Source organism: Diadema antillarum, unplaced genomic scaffold (genome assembly GCF_040938485.1).
Source record: "Diadema antillarum isolate AM-2024a unplaced genomic scaffold, OU_Dant_1.0 scf00000067, whole genome shotgun sequence".
Taxonomy (NCBI): Eukaryota; Metazoa; Echinodermata; class Echinoidea; order Diadematoida; family Diadematidae; genus Diadema; species Diadema antillarum.
Window position 1 is genome coordinate 559,658 of NW_027270956.1, and position 13,310 is coordinate 572,967.

General features: G+C 37.4%; 1 protein-coding gene across 1 annotated transcript in view; it reads left to right on the plus strand.

The window, feature by feature from the left end:
* LOC139716584 (unconventional myosin-X-like) overlaps positions 1-13,310 on the plus strand; it is a 192,287-nt gene that overhangs the window by 178,628 nt on the left and 349 nt on the right. The window contains exons 41-49 of the mRNA XM_071628111.1: positions 419-505; positions 1,209-1,345; positions 2,037-2,160; positions 2,787-2,899; positions 3,530-3,641; positions 4,527-4,578; positions 10,123-10,205; positions 11,744-11,940; positions 12,650-12,737. Of these exons, the coding sequence (XP_071484212.1) occupies positions 419-505; positions 1,209-1,345; positions 2,037-2,160; positions 2,787-2,899; positions 3,530-3,641; positions 4,527-4,578; positions 10,123-10,205; positions 11,744-11,940; positions 12,650-12,737 (993 nt within the window). The remainder of the gene's footprint in view (positions 1-418; positions 506-1,208; positions 1,346-2,036; positions 2,161-2,786; positions 2,900-3,529; positions 3,642-4,526; positions 4,579-10,122; positions 10,206-11,743; positions 11,941-12,649; positions 12,738-13,310) is intronic.

Sequence of the window (13,310 nt, forward strand, 5' to 3'; positions counted from 1 at the left end):
GTGACCTGTTGCCATGGCAGCTTCAAAAAGTCACTGAGAGTCAATTACCTGATTTTAACATTATGTTTTAAAGTCTACAGACTTGAGCTTTCTAATAATAGAATTTATGATATGAAGTGTTATGCTTAAAAGCAGTAGCTGTTTTAAAAGTTAGATTCCTTTCTTTGACTAATCTAACAATTTTAGAGATTACTGAATATTAGAGATTTGAAAAATTTTGAATTTTGATACCTTTTGTAAGAGTCTTCCTATCAAATGTTTTTGCTTATAAATTAGATGTTGACAAAGCTGACATATTGACATTAAAAAAAAAAAAAACAATTCTGTTATATCAGGAGATGATCAGATCAGATCAGATGTTATTAAAAACAAAATGGAATAAACATTACTGGAGAGTGTATTTCCAACCAACCCACAGGGTCGACGAGACATGAACGCTACCGTCCACTGTCATGGTGAAGGATCTTGCCAGATCACCATCAACTCATCGACTACTGCAGGACAGGTGAGATCTTGTCCACTTTTGGACAAATTCATTTCTAATGCATAGGCATAAATCTTTGATTCTACAGACGGGGACATTCTTATATCATTCCTTGTTTTTTAATGCTTAGTGGAATAATCACTAAAATGGAAGTGATAACTATTGTATGGTCATTCGTAAATAGGTGTGAAAGAGGCTGTTGTCTGTATTGCATGCATTTTTGCTCTTAGGAATGATGTGACAATAGTATTCGCTACAAACATGAACAAAGGATGCTGCTAAGGTCCAAGGACCATTATTTCAAATCGCTCTTGAGTTTGATCAATTTTCCTTAAAGACTTTATTTTAGCAACCCTGCCAAGGCCATTTTCTCTTATTGCTCATGCTCATCCTCTTTCTTCTTTTTCTTGTTTATTGGTTTTCTTCTTCTTCTCCTTCTTCTTCCATTCTATATTGTCTTTTGCCTTCTGCTGCCATATCTATGCATTTGAATAAGTATTGTGTTTCATGAAAGGTAATTCCCATCATTCAAACTGGCCTCTCTTTGAGCTGGGCATTCAATGTTCGACTTATTCAAAGTTCTTGTTTGTGTGTAGGCATACATGCATGCTATTGTGAAGCTCATTCACACATGGCGCAAAACAAATCGAACACACTCAACTTCGCGCTTACCATCACAATAGTACGGTCACACACGTTGTGTATTCTTCCCTGTCCCACGCAGGTTGTCCACACCCTGGTCAAGGGGATGGGCCTGGAGAACTGCCACAATCGCTTCGCCCTCTACGAGCGCAGCGGCATGGTGGAGAAGGCCATTGATGACAGGACGGTGATCGCTGATGTCCTGACAAAGTTTGAGAGGTGGGGACTTCCTTGCTTTGTTTTTTTTTTAGATGGAGCAAAAAGCTAGTGGCAAACTTCTTCATAGTGTTGCTGGAAAATTAGCCCACAATATTGTCCTTTGCAATGTTAACAATAACCATTTTTTTAAATGTTAGCATTTCATTTACAATTCATCAAATGAATGTAAACATTTGGCAAGGTTGAAAACCTCTAGTGATTATGGTGATATCTCAAATAAACGTGATAACTGTATTAATGATGATCTGTGAGATAACTGCAACTGATTGACAAATTACCCTACATCGATGTAAATACGCAGTACCGGCTACTGTAAGATGAACTGTTTCAACCCCTAGAAAGACATTTATCACACTTCGTTGTTTGTAATAGTGAGCGATGCTCTCATGTCATACTGCATAGGAATGGCCACATGCTACACAGATCTAGCAGCCGACAGAATATGTTACCTAGGGAATCACTGATTCACAACTCAGTTTGTGAACATGCCAGTCGCTAAATCTGTTTAGTTATGATGTTAATGCAGTTTTTTAAAACTCATTACATATGAGGAACAGAAGGTTTGAATGTCAGTCACATTCATAAACGTGCATCAGGAATTGCTATCAAACCTTGAACAGCACAGAAATTGGGCAAAGAAAAAACAAAAAACCCCAAAAGTCATGGTTTCATGAATTATTAACTGCTGCAGGTACCAGGCTAGGAACCTCAGCGATCGTGGGAAACCTTGGCAACTGTTCTTCAAGCTCTTCTGCTTCCTGGATACCAAGAATGTGGAGCCAGAGAGCATCGAGTACAGCTTCATGTATGAGCAGGTGAGATGTGAGGATAAATGTGTTGGGTTGGCAGAGTTGCCAATTTGTATGTTTTAATGATTTTAGTTTCATTTTTTTTTTAAATCAGGTATAAGAAGATATTTTTGTGAGATCGATTGCGAGATTGCAAATATGTTTCGTCTTAAATTTGATTTAGCATGTTTGATATGTACAATGTTCCCTTTTGTTATTCAATTATGATTTTATCTTTCGAAATACATGTACATGCCTTGCTGAGCATCAGTATTTTTTGATCAGCTGTTACTGGCAGCTCTGTGATGAGGCTCACAGAAATAAATAGGTAGAAGATGAAGATGACAATAGAGTAGTTGATGATGATCTTGATGCTAATGATTGGAATTATGGTAATTTACTGAATACATGTGGAAAATTGATCTGACTATTGTAGTGATGCATGTCATGTGTTCTTAATGTGTAACAACACATGTGCAAATCTTCAACATGCTGTGTAATGGTGGGGATAATGATGTCTGTGAGAGTGGCTTTGAAGATATGACTTAATATGGTGACAAGAAATTCTGTTAAAGCTACCGTATAATGTAATTATATCGGCAATGTCTTCAAAGGGTCTTTTAGCCTCTTTTTGGCTCCTTTGCTCTCGCTAGGCCGTTGAGGACGTGCTGCGAAACCAGTTCCCGGCGTCTCATGACAAACTCATTCACCTGGCTGCTCTGCGGATGCAGTGTCTGAAGGGAGACCACATCGCAGGAGATTGGATGTGAGTAGCCTCATTTCTCCTCAAAAATGTGTTGGTTTCTTCTTTGTAATGCTTTCAAGCTTGGACACAGGAGTCCATCTTCGTACCTGTGCCATTTTAATGAGAGACCACAGAGTCACATGAAATTGCTTCACGTTATCCCTTTAAATTCCTGGGATAATTTTGCTTTAAAAAGTATCATTATGTATTCATTAAATTGGCAACTCTGAATTTTTGTGTGTATCCTGTACTGTAAAAACACTAGATCGAACCTGTTCAATTCATTATATCTGCACAAAATCAGAAAGAAATTGCCAATTACAGAGAGAAGTATCAATTTAAGTCTTCCTGTATTGTGTTGCCAATTGGAAGGTCAGGTATAAGTGTAGTGATTGAAATGCGTGCAACAATAATTAAACAAATGAAATATACAATTATGCAAGACCAAATGGTGCTCAAATGAAAGCTATTTTTATTCTACCCAATGCAATACAATGAATAGTAAAAGCAAAATAAAATAACAAAATAGTAAGATACAGCCCAAACCACAGAAATATATGTTTTGGGGAACTGATAATTCAGGTATCAAAATCAGATAGTTCATCCTTTATTTATTGTGTTTGATTTTTGTTTAATTTCCTCTTATTTCAGTCGTGAACTCGCCATGGTATACCCAGTGGATAGATTCAAGAATGCCAACAAAAAGGAGGAGAATGATTTTGCTGGCTTCCCGATGAGGGGACGGAAGGAGGGAATTTTGTCTGTAAGTGGACACAGTGGCATGTACTGTGCTGTTAATGATCACTTTTCTTTACCAGCTTGAAACATATTTCTCTGTGGTTCTCAACAATTACAGTATATGCTGAATATTTCGCGAGGTTTTTATTTTCGCGAATTTCGCAAGTCAGGTGCTATTTATGAAAATTAAAGACACACAAAAATTTTTACTCTGATCCCAATGTGGATGTGACGTACGCATGTACGTGTACATTTCTCCGTTCAGTACAAGACTCCACGATCGCGAATTTAACCACTCGCAAAATCGTTGAGAATTCCCGATTCGCGAAAATTTAGACTCACGAAATATATGGCGTATACAGTAGTCTGTCTTTGACATAACTCTAAGTATTCATACAGTACCTGCAATTGTGCATTAAAAGATTATTGTATGTTACAGGTTGTTTTTAACCTGCTGAGGACGAGCTGATATTGCTTTGAGTAAAACACATTTCCCATACACACCTGCCCAAGTATGCTCGGGACTAGTCTTCAATTTAGTTTAAGTTTGGAGGGAGTATTATTACCTAATCAGATGCATAATGTATTCAGATCTATGCTTCTTTGATTTTGTCTTTTCCAAAGGTGTACTTAATGGATTTGACAGCTTCTAGTTTCCTAATATTTGATTGCCGACGAGACAAAAATTTGGCAGAATATAAATTTGTAAACTGGAATGTCCATAGCTCATGATTCATGTATCTTGTGGTTGCTGGTGAAGTTTGAGGAGTATGTCATAATTGGAGAGCATATTTGTCTTTTTACTAAAGACAGGTTTAAATTTAATTACTATTCACCTGTCTTGCATTGTCTCTGTCAATATTCAAATTTCCAGTGGACAGTCATGTCAATGATTATTCCATGTTTGCAGGGAACGCTACGAGGACTGGGTGAAAAGACTTTACGAAGACTTCAGAAGTCAGGTACGATGAATCTGCTCATATTTTCTCTCATACAAGAATTCTGTGATATATACTTTAACAGACAAGAGGATAATGAATGATTTAATCTTTTTGAGGGATGCGTTGTTTTCTTAAGATTTAGTCAGTTATGTATGTGCAAACTGTAGCACATGAAATACAGTTGGTTATATATACATTTAAAGTTTATATTTAAAGATAGAGCATTTGCATCTAGATAGAATTTTTTGAAAAAAAAAAAGATTGAACTTATAATTTCATTCTCAAGTGTCATATGTTTCCTAGCAATGTTAATATGAGATACATGTATTTTGTATAGTATACTTACAGTACAATATAATGACAAACTAATATGGTGCAAAATGTATCGGTTCTTCAAGCCAGAATTAAAAATTCTGTTGAGTTTGAATACAACCCCAGAGACTCGCAATGAAGAAACGTGTGCAATGCTGATATTGTTAGATTTCAAAAGAAACTGATTTGACTATTGAGGAGAAGCTCAGTATTCAGTATCAAGCTCACCTTAAAAAAAAAAAGGATTATACAAATAGGTTTTGATTGTGAAATTAGGTGATTATGGTATGTGCATGAAATTCATGATGTTTAGAGTATCAACAACGACAAAAAAGGAAAAAATCAATAACACATATAGGGTGAAAATGGAATGATTACATTTGATTACCGGGTACTTTTTACTCTGCTTTGGAAGTAGGTTCATGTACATTAAACATTAAGATTGAGATATTTGAAAATATATTTGTTTGCACCTTATAAGTTTTGTTTTGTTTTCTTTACAGAGACTGCATGTCTATGAATGTATATATAATATCACATTAAAACACATAGTGAATCAAGCTATTTCATGTACGTTGCACTTTAACTTTGAGATTTGATATCTTTATAATACATTAATGATTACCACACTTTAATTGCATGTCTTCTTTTTCAATTGAAATTAAAATTTGCATATAAGTACAGCTACGATATATCACACACATACACACTAAAAGAAGCTGGTTCATGTACATTACACATTGACATTTAGATTTAATTTTGATGATATCCGAGTATATCAATCATTTCCACATTATAACTTCATGTTTTTTAAATCAGTTGAAAAGTGTGTGTAATATATTCTTATGTCAGCATCACATCAAACACATGCACACTGTACCAGGCCAGGTGATTCCTTCATTTCATGTTTGTGACTGATCCCCTTAAATGCACTCATATGTAATCATACATGAATATTTATATCTAAGCCAATTGTTCGGAAAGGACACACATTGTAGAAGTCTGTTAAAATAATCATTCGTATAACAGTTACACATAGTACATTTGTCATTCTGATTCAGTGAAAAGAACAGCCTGTGTTGAGTAGCAATATCAAACTCAATCTTAAGGGTAGCACTGAGAAATATTGTATACATGCCTAAATGCTTGCAGTGGTTTCATTTTTGCAAATAGGCTCTCGATTGCAAAAATAACAGTGCATGAAAGTGTTGACAAAAGTGAAACAAAAATGTCCTGCATGCACATTGTTGTTCCAGGCCAGCACACTAGCATTGCAATATCAAGTAACTATTTAGTAGTTGAGCCCCGATGCTGTAGACAAATTTATGGTGGTCCCTGCTCAGATCTTTGAAATACTAGTACTTTTTTATCTGAGAGATTTGATCTCATTTCAAGCAGTGGTTATGTTTTTTTGACAAAATGTTTAAAATGTCACACTTTCTTCTGAACTTTTTTTTTTTTCATTTGTCATGATTATGAGAAGACTACACCGCGTGAAATTTACAACTCGCGAAAATGTCCAAATCAACTGCCATTCGCAAAAATATCTGTCTGCAAAAATTTCAGCATGTTACAGTAAATTGTCACTCGTAGGCCAGAAGGATTTTGACTCCATGCACTGAGAAGACAGGTACATACAGTGTATAAGGCCAGTCAGCCCGAGATACATCCTCCTTGAAGTCCTAATTACTTTGTTATGTGTACATGTCTTTTTATATGCCTGTCTTCAGCATATCATAGTTACACACGTTTTCAACAGTGACCAGAAATTAATTGTGGTAATGTTTCGTTTACAGAAAAACATGCCCAAAAAAAGTCATGAGTACTTCTTTATGTGTAGATGTCTTTTAAATGCCTGTCTTCAACATATCAAAGTTACAACTGTACACATGTTTTCAAAAATGACCAGAAATCAATTGTGGTAATGTTCCATTTTTACAGTAAAATATGCCCAGAAAAATTATGAATGATACGCTGTCATTATCCAGAATGATTGTAGATTGAGGTATGTTTTTACTTGTTATGACATATTTCCTGTTAGGAAATATTCACATTTAGACATAGTTCTTAATATGAAATCCATGGTAGGGCCAAAAAATGTTCATATTGTACATGTATATTTTCCATAGAATGCTCATGACCAGAAAAAGAAAACAAAATATGATTTGTAAGATTTCACACATGTCAGCTACAATGTAGAATCAGGAAATTCGAATTGTGGTGCTAAATATTTTCAAGAGCACATTGTAAACATGAAGAAGGAAATTATGTGTAACCATACTACCTTGCAAGTAAAGTTGCATTAGAATGTTAAATTCATTCAGGTATGTTATTGTGCACTCATGTAACTGTATTGTCTGTATTTTATTCTATACCTCATTCACTAATAATCAACCCAAATGGTATCACTACTCTGCAAGTAAGTTCAACTCGAACCACACATTCTTTATTCATTGCCCCCTGATGTTCAAGCGTTCGGTCATACCAACCAACGTAACATGCATGAAATGCCACCACCCTAGCTTCACCCCTCCGGTTGACACCGGTCCCCCGAAGATGATGCAGTGCACATTATCATAACACCCTACATGCTTCATTTTTATCCATTACCACCGTAGACTTGAAAAATGGTACATTTTGTCTGGATCACTGTTGCACTGAGGGTGTGTTGTGTGTAAAAGCTGATGATGATGTGTGAACTTTCATCAATGGATTACTGTGTGGATGATGCTAATGATGATGATGATGATAACTTCAGTCAGTGGAAATGAGTGCAAATGGTGATAAAATTCATCCTGATGATTAGATTAAAGTGATAGTGATCACAAAGATGGCAATGAATAGGATTCTGATGATGATAATTGAGTATCTGAATATAAGAACGACCCAAGTCCATGGAAGACCATTTCGAGTAAACTTAAAAAAACTTCATATTTTTTTTATATGTCCAATAATATTCTATTTAACTGTGATGGGAAGGCAACATTATATACAAATTAGATTATATATTATAATGACAATTAACATTTACATTAATTGTGGAGAGGCCATTTTGTGTGATGGACTTGGGTCGTTCTTTGAATCATATACATGATATTCTGCTATAGAGATGAGAGAAGGATGAGAGAGGGCGCTATAATATGAATGTAAAAATGACCCAAGTCCTTCATTCTTACATTCATATAAGATTTAACTCATTCATTTCAGGCACTTCCGGGGGTAATTAGGATTTATCATTTATACACAAGATGAGTCCATGCATAAGCTACAATTTCCCATGTCAAACTGAATTTGGCCAAAAACTGGACTTGGGTCGTTCTTATATTCAGGTCTTCAATTATCAAGGAGGATGATAATCACTATGGAAATGATGATCTTATTAATGAGGGTGCATGCTTATTTTCATAGCAGTTGGGATGACTTTGGTGATAATGGTGATATTTATTTAAGTAAGGCGGAATGAAGATAGTCATGGATGTGGATATGCACTGCCAGAGTGATGTAATACACTGATGCGCATGAGAACTTCGACTCATATTTTTTTTTCTTGAATCTCACCTCACGTAAAGAGCATATCATCAGTTGAGAGTCAGAAGGACATTCAGACTGTAGATTGACTGTAGAATTAATACCTTTCTGCTTCTACACTGCCAATTTGCATCCAGTAATGGTGTGCACTGACCCCAAGTTGAGCACACATTGGAGACCCATAAATTTGAGAATTGAAAAGAATGAAAAAAAGATTTCTTTCCTTTCTCAACTTTATCTTGCTAGAGTGTGCATTGAACTGGAATTAGTGAATTTTACCTTAAGGTACATTGTATGTGTGGTGTCATGGTAGTTTAGGGTGCATGATATGCATGTTTTTATTACAAAAAAGACAAAAAAAAAAATCACATTGAGCACTGAGTGTGTGTTATGCTGTGGTGAAATACCATGTACTACATTTTTGTACATTTGTGTGGGTTGACATGGGTTACCATCTTTTCTGTTTTGATTGCAATGTAGGTTACCATGAAATGAGGCCATCACATGATTTGAGGAAAATGATACTCAACGAGATTTTGCACCAACAAATACATACTTTTTTCTTTGAATATTTTCATCTGCACTCTGTTGGTATATTACTGACAGGAAATTCATCTCATCAATACTTGTAGAAATTAGAATTTTTTTCTAGTAAGAAGTATTTTTCAAAATAATTTTGTGATTTGCTTGGTTTATTTGTAATTTTTCGTCTTAGTCAGATGGTTGTTGTTGTTTTTCTCTCAAGTTAGGATTAAATTCTAATGGTGTGTATTTTGGTTTGACCCCCCATCTTAAAAAAATAAAAAATAAATGAAGAAAATGAATCTTTTGAGTGTGTGGTGCATACCTTGTTTATGAATAGAAGAACACTTTTTATAATGGACTGGATTTTAGATGCATTGTTTGTCATATGGCTGCCATTTCTCCCAACATGTGGTTGGCTGATACATTTAACAACCTTACACCGCTCCTGCTAAAATCCCTTCATGCTATTTTGTTGATTTTGGCAACCAAAGGACAAAGTCATGTATGACTAGTTGCCCATAATTTATTGCGCAGTTTGTACTTTGTGGACCATTAGGTGGGTCTTCATCAGCTCAAGCTTGAAGAATAGCGAGCTTATGGGGGATCAGAGAAATAAGCCTGAAGTCAGCTGAAATGTGCAATCGCGTCTTCACCAGCTCGAGCTTCAGGCATGGCACAGTCGGATTTTTAAGCTTGATGCTGGCACGAACACACTCCGACCCGACTGCCCACATTCCTGTGTGGTGCAAAACACATGCAGTGCTGATGTTTAAGCTCGAGCTGATGAAGACGCGTTAAGATTAGCGCGCTATTTTGCAAATTAGCTGGCTATTCTGCAAATAAGTCCACCATTTCTTTGGCTTATTTTCCGATCAGAATAGCTCGCTATTTTGGTCTTCATTGCAAAATTAGCGGGCTATTTTCTGATCGGGCTAATTCTTTGGATCAGCAATAGCGGGCTATTCTTCAAGCTCAAGCTGATGAAGACCCACCTATTGAGGTCTGTGGTGCAGTAGTGGTGATTGATGTGGACAGTTGTGCAAAATGACAGGACATTCTGAACTTGCATCATAACTTGGCTCCCCCCTGTATATTTTTTGGTTATTTGTCATTTTGCATAAATACAAAAAAATATATATATATATGAGTGAATTAAAATTACATTTATAGATATTGTTTCCCTTGATTCTTCAGCCTCAGATGAGTCAATTCTAGACAGCGTCTATGCCGATGATATCTCAGCAACCACGACAGCAGTTATTGAGAAGTGGAAAACTTTGCAGGTAAGAAATGTGCCCATCAATCCACCTCAATTTCCATTTTAATCTATGATGTTACATTTTTTTTTCTTATTATGATGGAGCTTTTTCAGGAGGGAATTGTTCACATTGCACTCTGTAGACAGGCATATCAAATGTTAAATTTGTGTGTCGTGTATAGTTTTGAAGTATTAGTGGGATAATGTACCGTATTATTTTTTCTTAAAAGGAGAATGTCGGTGAAGGTACAACTGTAGGTCAGCTCAGTCATCCAGCAATTATTTCATCTGCTGGAAAGATTGATTGTTTAATATTGTGATTCTAGTTCTGTAGCTCTGTGTACCTTGATGGATGTCATGAATGAGTGCGTGATCTGTGTGATTGATTCTCTGTCTCCGTCTTCATCCCTCTATCTATTTCTTCCATCCCTCAATCCCTCTGTCCATCTCTCCTTCCTCACATCACTTCATCTGCTCCCCATCCTTCTGCTGTTCCTCTCTCCACCTTCCATCTGTCTGTCCATTCCTCTCCTCTTCATCTTTTCCTCCATCTCTTCATGTATCTCTGCATCTCTTTGTCCATCTGTCTCTCACTCTTTCCAACTTTCCATCCTTTTATCCCTCCACCCATGTATTCATCTATCTCCACACCTTTCCTCTGACCTCCTTTTAATCCTTCTATCTGTCCTCCATCTGTCTATCCACACCTCTTCTATCCCTCTATCTTTGTTATTGCATCCCTATATCCCTTCATCCTTTCAACCATGTCACCATCCATCTCCCCACCTTCCCAAATTCTTCTTGTAATCCTTACATCTGTCTGTTCATCCCTCTGTCCTCTGCCTTTCTCTCCACTTCTACATCCGTCCATCTTGCTGATACTTTATCATATTTCTCCATCCCTTCATCCTTCTCTCCATTATTCCATCTCTCTGTCCATTCTGTCACTCCACCTTTCTCTCCACTCCCTCTCTTTGATCCATCTCTCCTGATATCCCCTCCATCTCACCATCTATCCTTTCATCCTTCTTACCATCCCTCCATCCCTTGATTCCATTCCTCCATCCCTTCTTCCTTCTTCTTACCATCCATCAATCCATCCCTTTAATCCATCCCTTCATCCTTCTTACCATCCCTCCATCCCTTGATTCCATCCCTCCATCCCTTCATTCCATCCCTCTATCCCTTCTTCCTTCTTACCATCCATCCATCCTTTTATTCCATCCCTTCATCCTTCTTACCATCCCTCCATCCCTTTATTCCATCCTTCCATCCCTTCTTCCTTCTTCTTACCATCCATCCATCCCTTTATTCCATCCCTTCATCCTTCTTACCATCCCTCCATCCCTTTATTCCATCCTTCCATCCCTTCTTCCTTCTTCTTACCATCCATCCGTCCCTTTATTCCATTCCTTCATCCGTCTTACCATCCCTCCATCCCTTCATCTGTCTTACCATCCCTCCATCCCTTGATTCCATCCCTCCATCCCTTCTTCTTGCCATTCATCCATCCTTCTTACCATCCATTGATCGTTTCATCCTTCCATCCATTCCTCCAACCAGCACATGAGCCCAGAGCAAGCCCAGGAGGCATACATGGCCATGATTCAGCAGTGGCCGTACTACGGGGCGCGGCTCTTTGAGGTGGAGTGCAGGGACACCCGGTACCCCTCTGGCCTCTGGCTGGCTGTCGGCGCGGACATGGTGGCCATCCACAAGCAAGGCATACCTCACCCAATTGAGGAGATACCCTATGAGAAGTAAGTTGTCACAGTTCATTGTACCAGTGTCATGCTTGAAGATTGGAAATATCTGAAAAATTCCCATATCCCATCTGAAACTGACCTTTACCTTTGCTCAACTGCCAACTCGTATACTGTACGAGCTGAAATTTTCACGTACAGATATTTTCGCGAATTGCTACTTGGAGGACATTTGCGTGTGTTGTTAATTTCGCGGTTGCGAAGGTCTAACTGAACGTAACTATTTGCGCGTTGTTATTTTCGCGTGTTGTTATTTTCGCAGTTCAGAGGCAATTCGCGAAATTCGCAAAAATAAAACCACCGCGAAAATTTCCGCTCGTACAGTAGTTCTTTTTACAACATATGATATTCTTTTTTCCTCATTAGAACTTGGAAAATGTGTGTTTGAAATGAAGTTTATTTCTGAGATTTGATTCAGTTTGGTTGGTGCATGATGTACGTGCAGTTGTGCATCAGCATCATGTTTTGCAACTAGCAGAATTTGGCAGCCCTGCCTGGGACTTTTCTTATGTTTGAAGTTCAGACATCTCATCTTCCTCAGAAGTGAATTGGCAGACTGAAGTAAGCCACCAGTCTTTCTGATGGCCAGTAGTTTGTGTTTTGGCAATTACTGCATCACAGATATGAATATGGATATGAAGTACATTTGTATGAGCTCATCTCATTGTTCATGAGATATCATCCTGCTTGTTTCATTTTTTGCCAGAATACTCTCCTTTGGTGCACCCATTCCAAACGAATACAAGATCGTCATTGAGGGGAGGAGGGACGAACTCACGTTTGAAACAACTCAGGTATGTTGCACAAACTCTGTGGAAATAGAATACCATAGTGATGTTGCCACAGTCTTTTGTTATAAGCTTGCATTGGAACCAGGTGCATACTAAACACTCGAGCCAGATGAGGTTATTTAGAACCAGCTTCCGTGGCAATGAAGGGCAGTGACATCACACTTTGGTACTCTATAACGACTTGAAGTTTTTCTGTGAAAAATATGAAAACCCCTACTGAAATACAAAGGACAGCAAAGAGTAGATTTGGTAGTTTGACAAAATCACAAGTAGAATGTTTGTAATGGGTGTATGACGTCTTGATTGACGTTGGTGGCCATGGAGTTTGAAATCTCCTCTTTGTTCAACAAAAGGGTAGCCAAGCGCATTTGCATTATTTGTTCTTTAAACTTCAAAGCCCTTTTGTCGAGAGCAGCGTTCATATATGTTTGTTTTCATCGTTTATTTTTTGCAGCTTGGAAACGTCCAGTCTTTAAGAGCTATATTATCATTTTAAAGCTGAGAATTTTGCTCTTTGAGAATTGGACCTTAACTAAAACAGTCATATGCAGCGATTGCATGTGGAGTTTCTATGCA